Source organism: Lissotriton helveticus, chromosome 1_1 (assembly GCF_964261635.1).
Source record: "Lissotriton helveticus chromosome 1_1, aLisHel1.1, whole genome shotgun sequence".
NCBI classification, from domain to species: domain Eukaryota; kingdom Metazoa; phylum Chordata; class Amphibia; order Caudata; family Salamandridae; genus Lissotriton; species Lissotriton helveticus.
This window is the reverse complement of record NC_136057.1, coordinates 1798813531-1798834765: the sequence shown is the minus strand read 5'-3', so window position 1 is coordinate 1798834765 and position 21235 is coordinate 1798813531. Positions and strand designations below refer to the sequence as shown.

The 21235-nt window shown below is 44.7% G+C and overlaps 1 protein-coding gene across 2 annotated transcripts in view; it reads right to left on the bottom strand.

Annotated features, from left to right (window-relative positions):
- Positions 1-21235, bottom strand: part of LOC144752976 (pentraxin fusion protein-like) — a 220368-nt gene that overhangs the window by 5958 nt on the left and 193175 nt on the right. For both annotated transcript variants that reach the window (XM_078640788.1, XM_078640796.1), the window contains exon 15: positions 12356-12385. In XM_078640788.1, coding sequence (XP_078496914.1) covers positions 12356-12385 — 30 coding nt within the window. The remainder of the gene's footprint in view (positions 1-12355; positions 12386-21235) is intronic.

Below are 21235 nucleotides of genomic sequence, written 5' to 3'. Positions count from 1 at the left end.
TTTACCCCTACGCTATCCAACGCTTTCCCTACTGTTGCACTCACTGGAGTGGGAATAGTAATTTTAACCCCTACGCTATCCAACGCTTTCCCTACTGTTGCACTCACTGGAGTGGGAATAGTAATTTTAACCCCTACGCTATCCAACGCTTTCCCTACTGTTGCACTCACTGGAGTGGGAATAGTAATTTTAACCCCTACGCTATCCAACACTTTCCCTACTGTTGCACTATTTGGAGTGGGAATAGTAATTTTTACCCCTACGCTATCCAACGCTTTCCCTACTGTTGCACTCTTTGGAGTTGGAATAGTAATTTTTACCCCTACGCTATCCAACGCTTTCCCTACGGTTGCACCCTCTGGAGTGGGAATAGTAATTTTTACCCCTAAGCTATACAACGCTTTTCCTACTGTTGTACTTACTGGAGTGGGAATAGTAATTTTTACCCCTACGCTATCCAACGTTTTCCCTACTGTTGCACTCTTTGGAGTGGGAATAGTAATTTTTACCCCTACGCTATCCAACGCTTTCCCTGCTGTTGCACCCACTGGAGTGGGAATAGTAATTTTTACCCCTACGCTATCCAACGCTTTCCCTACTGTTGCACCCACTGGAGTGGGAATAGTAATGTTAACCCCTACGCTATCCAACGCTTTCCCTACTGTTGCACCCACTGGAGTGGGAATAGTAATTTTTACCCCTACGCTATCCAACGGTTTCTCTACTGTTGCACCCACTAGAGTGGGAATAGTAATGTTTACCCCTACGCTATCCAACACTTTCCCTACTGTTGCACCCACTGGAGTGGGAATAGTAATTTTAACCCCTACGCTATCCAACGCTTTCCCTACTGTTGCACCCACTGGAGTGGGAATAGTAATTTTAACCCCTACGCTATCCAACGCTTTCCCTACTGTTGCACTCACTGGAGTGGGAATAGTAATTTTTACCCCTACGCTATCCAACGCTTTCCCTACTGTTGCACTCACTGGAGTGGGAATAGTAATTTTTACCCCTACGCTATCCAACGCTTTCCCTACTGTTGCACTCTTTGGAGTGGGAATAGTAATTTTAACCCCTACGCTATCCAACGCTTTCCCTACTGTTGCACTATTTGGAGTGGGAATAGTAATATTTACCCCTACGCTATCCACCTCTTTCCCTACTGTTGCACTCACTGGAGTGGGAATAGTAATTTTAACCCCTACGCTATCCAACGCTTTCCCTACTGTTGCACTATTTGGAGTGGGAATAGTAATTTTTACCCCTACGCTATCCAACGCTTTCCCTACTGTTGCACTCTTTGGAGTGGGAATAGTATTTTTTACACTTCTGCTATCGTACGGTAATAATATTGGATATAATTTAATTATATTATGTTACTATATATATGTTTTAACAAATATGATTGTAATTTTTTTTTATAACTTTCATTAATTATTTAATTATTATAAGTTACATTAAGTATTTTTAAGTATATTTTAGTAATTAATTTTTACTAATAATTTTATTTAACACTGTTTATTTTTATAAACTATATTTTTGTAAACGATATTTTGTACTCGATATTTTTGTACTTTCCTGTTTGTAGATACAAACTCGATTTTCTGTCTGTCGATATTTTGTCATCGATATTTTTGCTGGTCGATATATATGTCCGTCGATATTATGTCAGTGATCCCCTCCGCTCAAATTAACTTGCACCTCCCTATACTGATACTATACTCATATTTCCCTATACTAATCCTTTTGGGTTCCGGAATAGCGTGCTCTGGAGTAGTGTGCTACTCGCTGAAAATCACTTCGAGGATTTGTTAGGGGTAGTAATAACTCTATAAATACAAATACAATAACATTTGCAGAATGGGCCCAGTGTACTTCTTTGTTACACAGTGCACCCTCTCAGGAATAGCAACATGGGGACATTCCCTGACAAAGAGATGGGGTAGGGGAGTTGATGTTTCTCTGTAGAAGTATGAAGGGTCGTGTAACATTGTTTCAAAATTATATTATCAACCTGTTGCACTACTTCTGTTGATGACCAAGTGCACTAAGTGGCTGGTACCGCAACCCCTGGACACCAACAGTGGGAGGGGACAGAATGAAGAGGTAATGCCTCCAGGAAGCAGGATACAATGTTGCTTTCGGGAGAAGCCTGTCCAGGAGGCCGCATACCCAGCCCTGAAGTCGAAGGGACCAATGCTGCCTTCGAACTTAGAAGATCAACTTCAAGAGACTTCCAGCCGCCCGAGACCTTAAGCCCTAGATTGGGCAAACGGAGATGCGGGCCACGGACTGGAAGGACCGCTGTCTTGAAGGAACATAAGTTCTCAGAAAGATACAATTGCATTATCAGTGACCGCTGCAGCAAAGAGGGATGGAGTCTGAAGATGATCAAGAGCGATACATGACTAAAAACTGTAAGTAGAGCGATCAGTTTTAATGTCCGGTTTTGGGCTGCCTTAAGGTGCAGCAGTCAGTGGTAAATGTTTTATAAAGATGATAACTCGCATATAATTTTAAACCAGTTTGAGAAGCCGTGTATTAGTGTAAAATGTGAATCCAAACCACTCTGTTTATAGGCTGCCCACCAAGAGACAAGCGAGGCCCTGGATCCCCTTGAGAAAGAAAAAGTGCAAGATTGAGAAAAAGCACAAGGGGGATTGAGTCATGATTTCAACATGATCTAAAATGATTCTGTCTGGTTACCCGATGCAATGTGCATCCTGTCCTCCGTGCATCTTCTTCCCAACCTCCATTTAGATCGACCAAGGTAAGGAAGACTTCTTCCATATCACAGAATTTATAACCACTAGAGGTCTGACCACAAAGTATTGGCAAGTGGTCCTGGGGAGCAAATTTTAGCAAAGCCACTAGTCTCTGTGCAAAGCAGTCATTCTGTCCTCCATTGCTGCGCTGTTATACTAATACCCCCGTACCATTTTCCCTGTAGAAAGTGCACCTGGTGTGGTCTTAGGTGTGTCCTATATGAGTACAAATGAATGCGAAAGCACTTTCTGTTGTTACTTTTCTTGAAAGTTGCTACGAAAGAAGCCATCTATGCCACAAACTAGAAAGACTTTCAATTGATTGGACCATGAGGAATTGTTTCTGTAAGTCTTTGTAACTAAATCCATAGTTAAAACAGACCATCACACTATACAGTGGCTATGCTGAATACGCCACCAGCACCTACTTGAAATGGATAGCATGCCTAGAGGGGTTTATTGACCATTTTCAAAAGAAAGGTTCAATGGTTACAGGTGCCTTTTATTTCCATGGAGTAATCTTGAACAAGGAGTACTATAGGCTCTGGAGAGCTTTTCGTTCCTCTGGCCCGCTCCCTGACCACAAGCATAGATTTCAGGATGTGCCTGTGAAAAGAAACTGCCTAGGAAATGTTTGATTTCAGGATGTGCCTGTAAAAAGAAACTGCCTAGGAAATGTTTGAAGCATGGGAATTTGCTGTTTCTCTGCGGTGATCGGTATTGTCTGGTACAAAATATCTACGTCCACTTGGTTTCCTTTACAAGAAAACAAAATAACATTTATTGACTCTCACAGGCCAAAGTATAGTTGTTAATTCATTTTGATGGTGGATCAGACGGTAAGTAGGAAGCACCGAAAAATTGGTGTGCACCTTGGCTGTTACAAGCACGGAGATGAGCACAGGCACTGATTCTTCTGCAAGTGTAGGGAAGTCCAGTCTATTGTCTCCCATGCATAAGATTAACCCTCTTCAGAACAATAAAACTGTTTTACTATCTGAGAAGCCACCCCAGTCACAGTATTAAAAGCGGCAAACCGAGCCTAAAAAAAGTTCACATAAAGGAGGAGGGAACAAGTACTCTTTGCTGCTAAATTAAAACCAACTAGAATCACTGAACCGAAAAAGCACTCTCCTCTCTCCTGGTGGTGGGTATAACTGAAGCAACTAGTAAATGTCTAATTTTCCATATCTACAGAAAGCTTTGAGACTTTGGAAATATTCTACAGACTCAGATCTCAGTTGAGGAAACATTTTCCTTTCATAAATCTGTTATTCTCGTCTTATTGGGCAGTCAAGTGTCGACGGTCATGAGTACACACTAGATGCACACCTTGTCCTTGAAACAGTCTTTGCACGAGGATGATATTGAGTCCTGTTTCAAGTGTCGGTGAAAATTCTGCGAGGTGGCACTTGCAAGAGAGAGTACATCTCCACTGGGGTAGGAAACACTTTTGAATCACGGAGCAATAGATCCATCCTACATATTCTCGTGTAGTGCACCTCAGTAAATCTTCATAGTAATTGCACAGTAACCACAGCTTTTCACGGTGTTCACAGTGTAACTCCAGAGTAGTAGTGGATGAGAAAGAGCCCTTTACTTACCAGGGAGGTGATGAGTTTCTAGTGTCCTAACTAGTTGAATAAGAAATAGGTTAACTGATAGTAATATATTCCATTAAAATTAAGAAGCAATTGCTCTGCGACTAGGTACAGGGTAAGTACCCGACTAGTACAGAGTACTGAAGAACAGAAAGACACCAGCAGTGTAGGTATCATTTAACTGCATGCAGTGTAAGCTGTAAACCAAAGTTCTGCAGTTTAAAGTCTTAAGCTGAGTGTAGCCTGAGGCTGGCGAGCGTATGTATCAAGTTCTCTTTCGCAGAACTACTGCCTCTTGCCCTGTGACCCTGAGTAGGAGCTGCATTTATCTGCTCTTTCCCATGGGGAAGAAGTGACTTCGTAGCCGGTGAAAGGAATATCTGTGCATGTATGTGAAGAAACACAGTATATGTGTTTTTGCGCCTTTGGTGCCTTGACTTTGCCAGGTACTTGTGTTTCCTTCTTTTCTGTCTCCCACCAAAGCTGTTGGTCAACGACCCTCCTGAGTGGTGCTCTGCATCGTTTGTCAGTATCTATATTACACACATTGCCACAAAACCCCTCCCTGTGATCTCTAATGTCCATTACTTCTCTGTCTCCTGCTGAGGTAGTGTAGGGTGTAGGCTGTAGTTAACAATCCTCTCACACCTTTATAGTCCTATTTGCTTGATATGACTTGGGCTCATCAAACTAGGTGTTCACATCCTCAAGTATGCAATGCTTTGAGTGTCTTAACATATTTTCAATGACGAAGAGCAGGAATGCTTTGCAAATCGAGGGTTGTATATTGAGTCTGTAGTTTAGGAAGAACCTACAAGTTTAAGTTTGATGAAATTGAGCATTAAATGAGCAGTGACCCACATTTAAGGTCCACAGTATTCAATGACTTCTGTAGCAAGGCTCTGGCATTTTTGCTGGATGAGTGGTATGGAGTATCTTGTACCCAACAAGAATAGCTGCATAGAAAATGGATGGTGAATCATCACTGCGACAGGATTCCGTTGCTGTGGGTTGGAATCAGTTATAGGATCCCTGATTTTGAGGCATTTGTTAGCACATTGTAGCAAGCTCTATTTGTTTTGCCAATGTTTGTTATCACGAGGGTCACCTTGAGATCAAGGGAGTATGCTTATACTTCGATATACTATTTGTAGTAAATCTACATTTCCCCATTAATACTTACAATAGATCTGCAATGGGCTGCAGTGAGTATATCCCAGAACTGGTGGTGGCACTGCTAGTCCACACTGTAGCCATGTCCTTATCGTAGCATCATATATATGCCCCCACAGGTGCACCAGAACAGCAATGTCTTTGTTGGCACTGATGCAGCTCCAGCGGTGGCACACCAGTGGAAACATACACAGCTTTCATGGGTCAAACATACAAAGAGTTACCTTTACCGATGCAACTTAAATTCTCCTTTGATTCATTATAGTGGTAACAAAACTTAATTAGCATGGCCACAAATTTATTTTCAAAAACAACAGATGATGGACTGAATGCTGAAAAAAGAAACATTCACCCCCAGTCACAGATCTAGGTTTAATCCATTGTTTTTAGGCTTATAATACCTCCCCAGTTTGGACACAGCCAAATGCAAATCAGTCTTGACCCTGCTCCTCATGGGAACAGTCCATCCCGAACTGCCAAGTCCTTCCTGGATCGGAAGCAAGCATCATGGGACCGGTTTTGGGAGATGATCCCTCATCAGTCAGGCTAGCTTGAAACCAGTGGCACAGTGAGCACGGGCCCAAGTCTGGGCATACCCTTCCCACTTAGGACGATGAAAGCAAAAAGAACAAATGATGGATGGAATGTTGAACAAATCAAACATTCACCCTCCAGTCACAGATCTGGGTTCAATCCATCGTTTTTTACTCACCATGCCACCTCAGTTTGGCCCCAGCCATATGCAGTCTAGATCTTGCTCCCTATGAGAACAGTCCAGCCCGAACTGCCAAGCCAGGTCTTCCTTGAACTGGAAACAAGAATCCTGGGACCAGATTTGGGGTATCACCCCTTATCAGCCAGGCTACCTTGAATTTAGTGGCACAGTGAGCACGAGACCCACGTTTGGGCATACCCTTCCATCCATCATTTGTTCCTTTTGTCGTACTAAGTAGTAAGGGTATACCCAGACGTCTGTGCTCACTGTGCTACTGGTTTCAAGCTAGCCTGCGGGATGAGGGGCAACACACCAAAACCGGTCCCAGGATGCTTGTTTCTGGTCCAGGGTGGACCTGGCTTGGCAGTTCCGGATAGACTGTTCCCCTGAGGAGCAGGGTCAAGACTGATTTGCATATTTCTGAATGTAAACTGGGGTAGCATGGTGATAAAAAAAATTATGGATAAACCCAGGTCTTTGTGGCTGGGGTTCATGTTTGCATTGCTCAGCATCCCATCCATCATTTGTTCCTTTTGTCGCCCTAAGTGGGAAGTGTATGACCATACATGGCTCCAGTGCTTACTGTGTCACTGGATTCCAGCTAGCCTGGCTGAGGAGGGGTGATACTCTGAAACCTGTCCCATGATGCTTATTTCTGGTCAAGGGAAGACCTGGCTTGGCAGTTCAGGTTGGACTGTTCCCATGAGGAGCAGGGTCAAGACTGATTTGCATATATCTGCGTCTAACCTGGGGTGGCATGGTGAGCAAAAAAACAATGGATTAAACCCAGATCTTTGTGATTGGGGGTGAATGTTTGCATTGCTCAGCATTCAATCAATTATTTGTTCATTTTGCTTTTGTTGCACTAACTGGAAAGGGTATGCCCAGAAGTGGGCCTCGTGCTCTGTCTGGGTCTAAACTGGGGTGGCATGGTGAGCTAAATACAATGGATTAAACCCAGATCATTGTGCTGGGGGTGAATGTTTGCATTCCTAAGCATTCAGCGCATCATTTGTTCCTTTTGCCACAAATTTATTTTGATATGTATCTTTTCAATGTATTTTTTACGTTCCTTAACACAACATGTTATAAACTTTGAAACCCTGTACCAATTGAGTAACTCAAAACAACTTTTCGAACCACCACTGCCTCAAACATGATTATATACATAACTTTTTAACAAACTCTCATGGTTGGCATACCAGGTTTGCCTGTGACAGCAGACTGTAAAGACTTGCACTTAAAGTGTCCTAGCCCTGTATGAGGCAGCAGTGTTTATAACTTTGGACTAATGATTACACCACAGGTCTGCATTAGACCTCAGTGTCCGGTCTTGGCACCAAGTCGGGAGTGCTAATACCCTAAAAGCTCTGGCAAAACCATGTGTATATCCTAACATGAGTGGTGACATAGATCACTGTGACACAGCAGTCGGAGTATCTCAGTACCATAACTGTGGCCCCCCAAGTACCCACTGAACAGCTCTGTGTATAGCCTAGCACTGAGCAACTGGGCACCCGTTTGCATAGGACAGCAGTTAATATATCCTGAAAACAAGGGCATCTTCTGTCTGCACTGTGGGAGCAGAGTTTATATCTTGGCACCATAATTGTGGCCCTCCACATCTGCACCCTGACCGCAGAGTATGTGTCTTAGCACTGATGTTCATACCCGAGGGTGACATTACAGGTCAGCTTGGTACAGCAGGCACCAGGTATTTCCCCAGTGGGCCGGAGGGGTGGGGGATGGTTTTGTCACTGGGGGACGGTTTTGCAGCACTGCTGCAATATCGGCCCGCTGTAACAAAAGCGGGAGCAGTGTGTATATATATATATATATACATATATATAGACATTCACACCCCAGGTCTGCATCAGACAGTAGTGGGTATAGCCTAGCCCCAAAGAGACATCCCAGGTCTCCCTTGCCCCGACTATGGCACATCAAGTTCTAATTGCACAGCTGGGTGGTTATCTTAGCATTTAGGATTGCACGCAAGGGCTTCGCGGGACATCTGTGGATTTATTTTAGCACTGAGGGTGGCGCACAAGGTCTTCATGGAACAACAGTAAGTATGTGTACACGCTATAAGTGTGGCATCCAACATGTAGATTATAACAGCCTCTGATAAAAGTAAATTCAGATCCACTCTCATGACACTGGGAAAAGAAAAGCATAGTTCTAAGGGTGGATTAATTTATTTCCGGTTTCTTGGTTATCTTTTAATCCTAAAAGAACTGACAGAAAGAGATCGCCTACTGTCAATCTTCTGCGTGCTTCCTAGCCTCTTCTGCTGACGATCACGCAGTGCATCTAATTTTTCGCTCTTTTTACTCTCTTTAACTTTAACGTTCCCTTGGATCTTGTACGTCAGGGACCTCCAGTCGAGGACGTTGCTTTCAGGGATGTGTTCTCCAAAGAAACCACGCGCGATCATGCCTTTTTCCAATTTCCTGTTCCACATGTACAGGTCCTTGACTTCACCTACGAAGCTTGAATTTGCATGGAAAAGGCCCCTGACTGAGTCCCGGCCTTGCCCCAGCATAAAAATACCCCCAGGGTTAATGCGGTGGCCATTGCTATAGCGACGAGGCCTGGTCGGCATTCCGTTCACGAAGGCTTGAACGCGGCCGCGGCGAGAGTCCTACGTCAGGCAGAGGTGTGTCCACTTGAGCCCCAGCCGGGGGATCTGGAAGTATACACCTGGGCCGTTCAGGTAGAAGCCCAGGCGGCCGTTCTTCTCCCGACGGAGGTTGAGCGCATCGAACATGGTGCGGCGGGCGAACAGGAGGATCTCCCGCCCCTTTGGCGGCAGTGACGTAGAGATGCGCATGCACAGCGTGAACGCCCAAAGCGTCATCCTCCTTTCCGGGCTCAGCATGACGTAGCTGTTGTTGGTTGCCTCTGGAAAGACCAGCGATTTGCCATAGAGACCTGAAAAAGTCACCAGTATGTTTTAAAAAAGTGTTTGGTCAAAAAATAAGGTATCAACAGGAGCAAAGGCATGGAAAGGTCAAGGCAAAATAGGACATATTTTGTAGCACTGCGGTAAGTTTAAGGCCTTCTTCTGCCTGTGGGGGCGGATGGGTACACCAGCCTTCGAAAACTGGCGGCTCACAAAAGTGTTCTATTTAATTTCAGTGCAGCTGAATATAGTGTACAATGTGATTGTCGCGTAATTAGAAAGCAACCTCCTTGTTGGCGATTTTGTTGTAAGGTGTAACTACAGCGTGACTCCAGTGAAGGTGAGCATATTCCTGCAGTTTGACGACAGAGAGTCGACGCTGCTTGTAATCTTCATTACAACTGTATTGTAATGATGGGCACCTCCCTTGAATAGTCTACCTGCAGTGAAGACAGCAGAACTCCACTGAAGGCGATATTGTTACATGTGATTGCAGTGTAATTACAGAGTAACTCCAGTGCAGGTGACAAGCTTTTGCATTGTGACTAGATTGTATTTACTGACACCAGTGTAGGTGACTGCTGTGTAGTTGCAAAGTAATATCAGTGCAGGTGAGTGTAGAGAAACGTCAGTTTAGGTATGCTGTGCAGTGGGACTGCAGAGTAATTTCAGAGTGTAGTTGAGTATATTGTGTATAATCACAAACACAAAAATGGATGGAAGTAGCGCTTCCAAATCGTGCAACCACTGGCAATCACATGCGTAACGTTCCAGCCATTTGTTCTTTTCCCAACCACGCCACCTCAGATTGGACACAGCCATGTGCAAATCAGTCTTGGCCTTGTTCCAACAGGATTAGTCCAGCCGAACTACCAGGCCAGTCCCTCCCTGAACCAGAACCCAGGCATCCTCCTTCAGTGTGATTGCCTTGGAGTTATTGACTAAACTGAAAGTAGGCAAACAGGTAAAATGTACTGTAATTCCAGAGTAACATCGATGGCAGTGAGTATACTGTACATTGTGACATCAATGAATTGCTGAGTAACCCAGGTGTATGTTCAAATATGTTTTACAGTGCGACTGAAGTTTAATTAAAGAGTAACCCATATATAGATGAGTAGACCTTGCAGTGTTAATGCAGAGTAACTGCATTGTAGGTAAATATTTTGTACTATACAACAGCAGGATAAGTACAGAGTAATCTCTGTGTACTGAAGTAATTGCGTGGTAAGTCTGCATTGTTTTTATAAACTAACATCATTACAAGTGCTTGTATTCTATGGTATTAGTATTTTCAATTTGAGGATAAATCCATTGTGGATGAATCTGTTGTACAGTGTGACTGTAGTGTAATTACACAAGTGTGTGTGAGTATTTTCTACAGGGTTAGTGCAATGTGATTAGAGTAGCTCCTGTTCAGAATAGTGTCTGCAGTAGATCTGAGTATTACAGCGCATCTTCAGTGTGATCCAGAGTATTGTTGCGTTAGTTCCACATCGCACAGTGTGTTGGTATTTGCATAATGACTTCTGTATTGTTCATTGGTAAACAATGCACCAGCAGCAGGATAACGGAGTGTGCAAAATGTTCTGCCAAAGTGAAGCAAGAAGTGAGTGGAAGTGCTACTCTTTGCAGAGGTTTGAAGTGTCGAGCAACTGTAATTGAACATCTTATCTCCAAACTTCTGTTATTAACCTAGTTGTGCGTGCACTCAGATCATAAGTAACCCATGGACATCAATAGGGGAGGGAGACAGAGTGAAGTGGTGATAGCCACAGGACTAGGGTAGGTACCCTACTTCCTATGAGACTGGCTTGTCAAGAGAGGATAACGCACCCAGATCTGGAATTAGAAGGGACCAAAGCTGCCTTAGACCATAGAACAGCAACTTCAAGAGCAGAGCAATTTCTTCCATTCACCCGAGACATCAAGCTTGAAATCGGGCGAATGAAGATAGAGTCCTATGACTAGAAGGATTGCTGTCTTAGAAAAGCATAGGAACACAGAAGGATACAAATACATTAATACCGAATTTAAAGCCACCAGTGAACTAAAGGGTATTGGAAATTGGTCCTTGTGAGCGGGGCAAGAACAACTTCTAGGAAGCACCAGGCCTCGGTTCAAAGTAGTTTTGTTGACCTCCACTGCTGCACTCTGATACCATTACCCCGTGAGCCATTCTGCTATGACATAGATGCATGTGCTTGGCATTTAGCAGGTATCCTAGCCAAGCAACAAGTAACAGGAAAGCATATATATCTTTTGTTTCCAGGAAATTGTTACCAAGAGAATCGTGTTATATCATCCACAATAAAAAACGATTCATTGTTTGGACGTTCAGCAAATGTTTCTATAAGTTTGGAGAGCTAATGTTAGGGTTAAAACAGACCCCCAAGCCAGATTGTGGCTCCACTGCTGAAGAGACCACCAGTAACACACTTGCCAACTTCAGAACCGCCACTCTCCTGTCAACATTGAGGTATGGCAGTAGCACGCAGTAGACGGCCCGCTCATTGCAGATCTTCTGTCTCAGTGTCTGGCTAATTTTATAATTTTTGCAGAAATCTTTAAGAATTAGGAAGAATCCTAATTTTCTTTTCTATTACTTGACAATAGAGTGCAGATGCTCATGAAGGATGTATGACATTACAACGCATGCTTTTACCACGCATGCTTTTACATCGCAACTTTTACAACGCATGCCTTTACAACGCATAGTGTCGACGGGTGCTGGATAGTGAATAGTTTAATTTACTATTCCAACTCCAGTCCCCGTGGACACTAGGGAAGGTGTTGGATAGTAAATTAAATCTATTCCCTATCCTAGTGCGCCCCCCAGCGCAATGCGTTGTAATGGTTTGCGTTGTAAAAGTTGCGATGTAAAAGCACTGCGTGGTAAAAGTTGCGTTGTAAAGGATGTTTCCCGCTCATGAATATACATATAAAAAGCCTGCCAAAGCCTTTGAACCCAAGCTGTGTACTCTGAGGCTGAGTTCTCTTTCGAGTGTGAGTGAAAATTCTGGTGGCGGCATCTCCAGAAGGGAGTATTCCTGCATTGGGATAAGGAACTCTTTGGAACCGAAGAGTAAAACCCCACAGTAGTTCCTCGCTACAAATTCTCATGGAGTAAAGCACAGGAAAGCAAATCATAGTAACTGCTAAAGAAGTGTTTCGTATGTACTCCTTTACTTACCAGGCATCTGGGTAGTTCCTGGTGTTGTATCTAAAGGATCAAGAAATGAGGTTAGTGTTAACAGAGTCATATATTAAAATTAAGAACCATCTTTTTCTGCAAAGCGACTAGGTAAAGAATAAGTACCCTGTGAGTATGGAGTAACAGAGAGCGGAAAGACAACAGCAGTGTATACATCATTTGACCGCCTACAGTGCAACACATTGACAACAGTGTCTGCTTTGTAAAGATGTAAGTCCAGTGTAGCCAAAGTCTGCAGAGTGTACTTCTTCAAATACCCGCCACCAGATCTATTGCCTCTTCTTCTGTGATTAAAAGAGGCTGCATTACTGTCTGCTGTTACCCATTTGGAAAAAGCACCTTGGTGGCAGCTGTAAGGAAAATGTCTGTATGCACTTGAGAAAATGGAGTATATGTGTTTCACATGTGGCACACACTGTTCTTCCGTGTAGTCCTTGACTTTTTGCCAGGTAGTCGTGTGTGTGTTCCTCCTGCTATTTCATCAGAACTTGTATTCTTATTTGGGGTGGGTGACTGCCAACCTCAAGAAATACTTTCAACCCTTGTTAGAGTGATCTTTCAAAGTCACTAAGTTGACCTGAGCTCAACCACCTGTTAACTATGGATAGAGCAGACAGGGTGAACTTAAGGCAATGTGTAAAGTATTTATGTAGTATCAAAACATTAATAAAGTCAAAACGTAAAACAATAAAATCCCTAGATCGAATTAGAAAACTAGAATACTATTTAATAAACCAAAGGGCACCAAAGTGAAAAAATCGAATAAAGGAAACCAGGGATGCACATGTTTTAAGTAGAGATAGCACCAACAAGCAGAAAATGCCAATTATAGTCAATGGCCACGGTAGATCCGGACTTAGATGTAATTTGAGGCTGATTTCAAAGGAGCATGGGTCGGATACACTATGTGGACCCACCTGGTCAAAGATTTTATCTGCTGACATAGTCCTTTAAGTACCATTCGACTACAGTAGTACACTTCTAACACCCCCCGAGACCTCTTGGGAGTTACTTAAAGACTCACAAGGTGTCAGACAGAGGTAAACAGCAGGATCCAATCCATGTCCAATTGCAACTGGTCAGCTGGGTACTTCCAGGGAAAAGCCTCTAGTAGCTTGTTGTATCCCTGTAGCTTGATAAGGAGCAGCAGTAGCTCGTCCACCTAGTTGGAGGAGCGTCGCCCCACTGCTCTGTGAGCAGTTCAAAAAGGAAAAATAAAGTGATAATAGCACAATGTTATTATTTTTTTTCCCATTGTGGCTCAGATTGTTAGGAGTGGGGTAGGGCTTGGTTGTCACAAGAACCAGGGGATGAGTGGTGGCTATTCTCTTAAGTGCGCATGATGGTATGGCCAGCCGTCTTGGGCTGGCCAAACAGTCATGCACCCTGTGCATGTTCTCCACCAGCTGTATTGCACAGCCTCGGTGGAGAACATGCACAACCTCCCATTCCTTCTCTGAACGCCCAATTACGGTACTCGGACCAATGACAACGTTGTTGTCATGCAGCCCCGTGATTGGCTATGGGAGTCTCGGAGCCTGTGTGCTTCCTGGCTCCTGCTTTTGGAGTTCTGAAGTCAACGGAAGGGGACCAAGAAGAGGCGGCTGACCTGTGGATATGATTTTGTTTTCATTTACCCCACCTCCAAACCCCCCTTCTACCCTGCCACGCCTATTGAGTAGCGGCCACCGCTGCTAGCGATTTACTCAATAGAACTGAAAAGTCACCAGTAGTTTAAAAAGTGTTTGGTCAAAAATAAGGGATCATCAGGAAAAAAGACATGGAAAGGTCAAGGCAGAATAGGAGATAACTTGTAGCACGGAGGAAAGTTTAAGGCCTGCTTTTGTCTGTGGGGACAAGAGGGTACACCAGCCTCTGAAAACTGGCAGACCACAAAAGTGTTCTGTTTGATCTCAGTGCAGCCGAATATATTGTATAATGTGATTGCTGCGTAATAAGAAAGCAGCTTTATTGTAGGTGATTTTGTTGTAAGGTGTAACTGCAGTGTGACCCCAGTGCAGGTGAGAATATTGTAGAGGTTGGCGACAATGCAAGTAGAGAGTAAGCCAAGTGAAGCTGCATGTATTCTTAATTGCAACTTTATTGTAATGAATGGCACCTCCAGTGTGTCCATGTCTTGTATAGTCTATCTGCAGTGCAAACAGGACAACTCCACTGAAGGTGATATTGTTACATGTGATTGCAGTGTAATTACAGAGTCACTCCAGTGCAGGTGACTAGGTTTTGCAATGTGACTAGATTGTATTTACTGACACCAGTGTAGGTGACTGCTGTGTATTTCCAAAGTAATCTCAGTGTAGGTGAGTGCAGAGAAACGGCAGTGTAGCTGTGCCATGCGGTTGGACTGCAGTGTAACTCCGAAGTAACTCCGAGTGTAGTTAAGTATTTTATTTATAATAACAAACACAAAAGGTGATGGGAGGAACGCTTGCAATTTGTGCAACCACTGGCAATCGATTGTGTATCGTTCCAGCCTTTCGTTCTTTTCCCAACCACTCCACCTCAGATTGGACCCAGCCATGTGCAAATCAGTCTTAGCCTTGCTCCATTAGGAATAGTGCAGTCCACTCCAGTTAACTTCCAGACCAGGCCCTTCTCAAACTAGAACCCAAGCAGCCAACTGCAGTGTGATTGCATTCCAATGATTGACTAAACCTAAAGTAGGCAAATATGTAATGTACTGTAATTCCAGAGTAACGTCAAGGGCGGTGAGTAGCCTGTACAGTGTGACCGCCATGAATTACTGAGTAACCCAGATGTATGTTAAAATATTTTTTTACAGTGTGACTGAAGTGTAATTAAAGATTATCGCATGTATGGATAAATATAATGTGCAGTGTTAATACAGAGTAGCTCAAGTGTAGGAAAGTAAATTATCCGGTAAGACTGTGTTGTTATGACAAACTGACATCAGTGCAAGTGCCTATATTTATTTTCTATGGCATGACTATTTTGAAATTAAAGGATAAATGCATCGATGGGGAATGTTTTGGAAGGTGTGATTGTAGTGTAATTACAAGTGTGGGTGGGCAGTTTGTACAGGGTAGGTGCAATGTAAGCAGAGCAGCTCCTGTTCAGAATAGTGTCTGCAGTAGATCTCAATATTACAGCGCATTTTCAGTGTGATCCAGAGGATTGCTGCTTTAGTTCCACATCACACAGTGTGTTGCTATTTGCATAATGACCTCTGTATTGTTCATTGTTAAACAGTGCACCAGCAGAGGGATAGCGGAGTGTGCAAAATGCACTGCCAAAGTGAAGCAAGAGGTGAGGGGAACAGCTGCTCTTTTCAGAAGTTTGAAGAGTCTAGTAAATGTGATTGAACATCTTATCTCCAAACTTCTGTTATTAACCAAGTTGTACGTGCACTCGGATTATAAGTAAGGCAACTAATGGACACCAATAGAGGAGGGAGACCGAGGGAAGAGATGATAGCCACAGGACGAGGGTTCGCTACTTCCTCTGAGACTGGCCTATCAAGGAAGGGCAACGTAACCAGATCTGGAATTAGAAGGGACCAAAGTTCCCTTAGTCCATAGAACAGCAACTTCAAGAGCAGAGAGAGCTCTTCCATTCACCCGAGACATCAAGCTTAAAATCGGGCGACCTGAAGATGCAGTCCCATGACTGAAACGATTGCTGTCTTAGCAGTGACGGCTGACAGAGATAAAGAGTGGGGTGTGTGTGGAGGAGGCATGGGAGGGGCTGAGAGGGGAGCGTGTGTAATTTTTATTAAAAAATTAAAATAAAAGATTTACCTGGTGCTCCCGGCTGCCTCTCGCTCGTCTGCATCCAGTTCCTGGCCCCAGCAGTCATTGGGACAATATCTCAGACTCCCCATTCAATCCCTACGCTGCCCTCAACCATGAGAGCAGCGTGAGGATTGGCCTGAGCGGGCTGCATTAATGCTCTCTCAGGCACAGGGAGTCTGTGCTGTTTCTCCAACCGGGCTGTGCAATACAGCTGTTTGGAGAAACCTAAGTGCACATGTCAGTTTGGCCGGCCTAAGACAGCCACCCAAACGGACACGTGCACTTAAAAGTGCACCTACCACTCCTCTTCCCCTCTCCCATGACTCAGCCTGCACATGCTGGCTCAGCGAACAGCTGAAAAATAAAACAATATTAAAATATTGTTTTAGTGTTGAGCTGCTTGCTTTGAGCTAGTTGGGTGACACACCTCCGCCATTGCGGAGGAGCCGACGCTGTGTTTTAGAAAAGCATAGGAACACAGAAAAATACAGTTAAATTACTACTGAATTTAAAACCACCAGTGAACCAAAGGGTATTGGCAATTGGCCCTTGTGAGTGAAGCAAGAACAAATGTTAGGAAACACCAGTCCTCGATTCAAAGTTGTTGTGTTGACCTCCAGTACTACACTTTTATAACATTTCCCCATGAACCATTCTGCTATGTCCTGGATGCATCCGCTGGGCAGTTAGCAGGTATCCTATCCAAGCACAAAGTAATAGGAAAGCATATCTATCTTTTGCTTCCAGGAAATCGTTACCAAGAGAATCCTGTTATATCATCAACAATAAATAACGGGGAATGGCCAATTTCAGAGCCGGAGAGCCAGTGATTGCTGCAGCATCCCTGTGTGAGGCCTGTACAACCTTGTTGGCCCCCAGACTCGTCTGGACGTCGGCCCCGCTGCCGGTTGCTGGAGCGGTCGGTGAAGTATAGTGTTCCTAGCCGCAGGGATTGAAGAAGTCTGGCCCCCAGGTGCCTGCCTCTATTGGGGAGAATTGCCTGGACAGATGCAGTGTCCAACTCCTTGCTACGCACTCGGAGCTGCCGCAGGCACTGTGGAATAGGTTGGCCCCATAGCGCCTATTTCTGCTAGAGAGAACTGCCTGGCCAGACACAGCGCTCCACTCCTTGCTGTGCAATTGTCCTGTGCCCCGAGACCCTGCGGTGGGTGGTACCCTGACTTTGGCCCCTCTGGAGGTTGGATCCAAAGGAGCTCCTTTCCCGCAAGTGCGGCTTCCTCTGGACAGTTTGGGCGGGCTCTTGGGTCAATATGCTGGAGGGTTTAAGTATGGTGGCGTAGAGACCTAAGCAAGCAGCGACCCCTGTCCTCCTTCCTCCCCTCTTCATCTTCAACAAGAGACTCCCTAGTTGGGTTGCCATACGGTAATGCGGCCCTTGCTGCTCCTAGTGCTTAGTTGGAGCTTCTTTTTTTTGGTTCACACTGATGATGTCACAGACTGGGTAGCCTGCCATTGGTCTGGCTGCCCACTGGAGTGAATGGTCCTGATTGTGTGGTTGCCTGAATACGCCTGCAGACTTAGTTCTTGGGAACAATTATCTACAGAGTGGGGGCAGGAGAAGGTGCATGGCGCGTTCTTGGGACTTCAGTAGATCCCTGGATATATCACTTGGTCTCCTGCATTGCACCAGATGTGGTGATCTCCTGTGGATTCTAAGTGAGCACATTGTCTAATCCTCTGAATGGCCTAGCTGCAGGACGAACCTTAGTATGTTAAGACTGATGGCCATCATGGGTAAAGACAGAGTGCCTAGGTGTATGCAGCAAACAAAAATAGACACATTTACTGCCTCTGGAGCAGGTGGGGGCCAGCCGATGGACGGGGCTGGGGGGGTTGCAAGATCCACAGGGCCCAATGGGACCCAGAACCTGGCGGTCATTGAAGCTTCGAGTGCCATGGTGCAAACAAATATTGAAGCCATTGCTCTGGATGTCAATTTGTTGCAGGCAGATGACCGTAAGGTGGCTGAAAAGTTTGTTGTCATGGAGCAACTGGTGTCAAAATTACAGGAGTAGATGATAACACTGAAGGCCACGGTGGCTGCACTCGAGGCCCAGTTGCAGAGGATGCAGAGGCTCTGTACCGTAAATGTAATTTGAGGTTTGTGGGATTCCCTGAAAAAGCTGAAGGCCATACACCTGAGCAGTTCCTGGTGGATTGGATAAGGTCGTAGATCTCAGAAGCCTGTCTGTCACAGTTGTTTGATGTGGATTGGGCTCACAGGACGTTGTCTCTTCTGCCGCTGGGAGGTGCCAGAGAACTATTAGCACAAAAATCCTGTATTACAGAGACCGAAATGCAAGTTTGCAGGAGGTACGGCAGAAGGGTGACCCCACGTTCGAGAACCCGTTATCCAAATATTTATAGACTACACATGGACTGTTCTGCACCAGACCTTTAGCAGAGTTAAGCAAAAGTTTAAAGTAATGGGCCTCAAATACATGCTGCTCTCCAGCTAAACTTAAAATGCTACATGAATGCCTATCACGCCTTTTCTCAAGGCCAGAGGACATCTGGGACTGATTGGAAATCTGAGGTGATGGCCAAATCCCAGTCTGGACCCCGGGGGAGTTCCGGGAGTGGACTGCGCTGGGGCAGCGACTGGCTCATGCTCGAAGAAGAGAAGAAGGCGACGGCAGTGCTCTCTGTCCAGTGCAAAGGTGGTGGTATGTCGGAATGGGTAAACAGCGTTTACAACGCAACTTTTACCACACACTACCTTTACCACTCAACTTTTACAACGCAATTCGTTACAACGAATTGGGCTGGAGGGCGCTGTAGGATAGGTAATAGTTTAATTTACTATCCAACACCTTCCCTACTATCCACGGGGACTGGAGTTGGAATAGTAAATTAAACTATTCACTATCCAGCGCCCCCCAATGCATGTCGTTGTAACAACTTGCGTTGTAAAACCTGCGTTGTAAAGGCATGCGTGGAAAAAGCATGCGTTGTAACGACATACATCCGTCAGAATGGCATGCTGGATTTGGAATGACAGCGCTAGGAAAAGGAGGAAGCCAGGGCCCTCGGGGAGTTGGCCACCTTTGCTGTCTCCGTTGAGAGGGGTTTGCGCTTGGTGGAGGACAAGCAGGTTCCTGAGACTGCGCCAGATTTCATCTGACTAGCTAATCCTGGCTCGTGCTGTCTACCTCCAGTGGACCTTGTGTTGAACCTAGTTTGGTGAGGGATTCTTCTCCTGGGAGTTACATCCAGCGGACACAATATTTTATACAGCCGGCTTGTGCTCTGTCCCAATGAGAGTGACTGTTCAGATTTTCTCCTTGTTGGGCCCCACAAGGGCACATTATTCATTCAAGGGGAGACGGGGGTGCCTGGGGCTGGTTCAATGGGCAAGCTTTGGCTAAGTTTGGAGTTACCCCCTCTTGTTTTGTGTGTGGTGATGACTGTGTTGTGTGAGGACAATGTGCTGGTATTATAGGAACAAAGAAAACGGGCAGGGCAGATGCACAGCTGGTTCTGATAGTTTAGTGAGTTTCTCAAATTTGTAGGTGCTACATAGGTTACGTCGAGGGTCCTGCGGCGTCTGTAACAATGAGGTTCAAGTGTGGGACCAGTGGGACACTGGTTCCATCCCTATGTGCACACCATCATTCCTCACACAAAACTGAGGATTCGTTATCTGTAGTATTCATCCAAGTATTTGGTATTGTTTATTCAATCAATACTTTGCCAAAAAATATTCCACATTAAGCATTCGATAATCAGTCTGTTTTTTCAACATTTTCAACGTGTGACAAAGTCCTTCAATCAAATCCAATGCATTTCGGGCCAGTAGTTGTGCACTTCATCAGGGAACAGACACAATAACAAACTGTCAATAAGTCTCCTATCTGGACTAGGATGTGGGGGGGGGGGGGGGGGAATCGCGTTTCGAGGGAACTATTTGAAAAGCGTAGCGGCTTTACCTCCATGTCTAGGTCGGTTAGTTTCTCGGCTACACCGACCTAGACATGGAGGTAAAGCCGCTACGCTTTTCAAATAGTTCCCTTACCAGCTTTTCTCTTTTTAGATCCCTGAACTATAGGAACAACTCGTTAATCCGGCAAACGTGACACGTGAGACATTTTAGACAACTTTTTGTTTGATATACACGGGCATCGAGGCTATTTAAGGTGATACCCTAACTACCCACACACCATGTTCACGACTTATCGAAACGCGATTCCCACACACCCCCCCCCCCCACATCCTAGTCCAGATAGGAGACTTATTGAAAGTTTGTTATTGTTTCATTTTCACCCTTATAGTGTCTGTTCCCTGATGAAGGGCACAACTACTGGCCCGAAATGGATTTGATTGAAGGACTTTGTCACACGTTGAAAATGTTGAAAAAACAGACTGATTATCGAATGCTTAATGTGGAATCCGTTTTTGCAAAGTATTGATTGAATAAACAATACCAAATACTTGGATGAATACTACAGATAACGAATCCTCAGTTTTGTGTGAGGAATGATGGTGTGCACATAGGGATGGAACCAGTGTCCCACTGGTCCCACACTTGAACCTCTGTATTATAGGAACGCCATAACGGCTGGACTGTGACTCAGGTTGCTACCCAGTTACCCCAGGCTACACCTCACCTTTGGGATATAATTTACAGTTGGGAATAGTAGTATAGATTTTGTTGCAAATTCATGCAGTCACGAGTCTTAGTTGACTTCTATATGGGCAAGGGGAGTACACCATGTCTGATAGACACAAGTTTAATTTAGTTGTGTTTACCTGGGGAGAGAGACAGATCTGTGTTTGTTCAGTAGGATTTATTTTCTTGCAGTTTTCAGTGTTTCCTGCACACATACCTACCTGAAGTGGATGAGGGTACATATTTCGATGCTGCAGGAGACAGATCTAATTGATGGGGAAGCACAAAAATTGCAGAAAAAGTGGAGGGGACAGCTTTACTCCTCAACATACTTGTCATACATCACAGGGTCTCCATTTGGGTTGCACTCAGGATCTAGCAGTGTAGTCACGTGGGGCAATACTTCCCCGATAGGGGCAATACTTTCTGCTGCATGACATGTTGGATGGAGTTGAG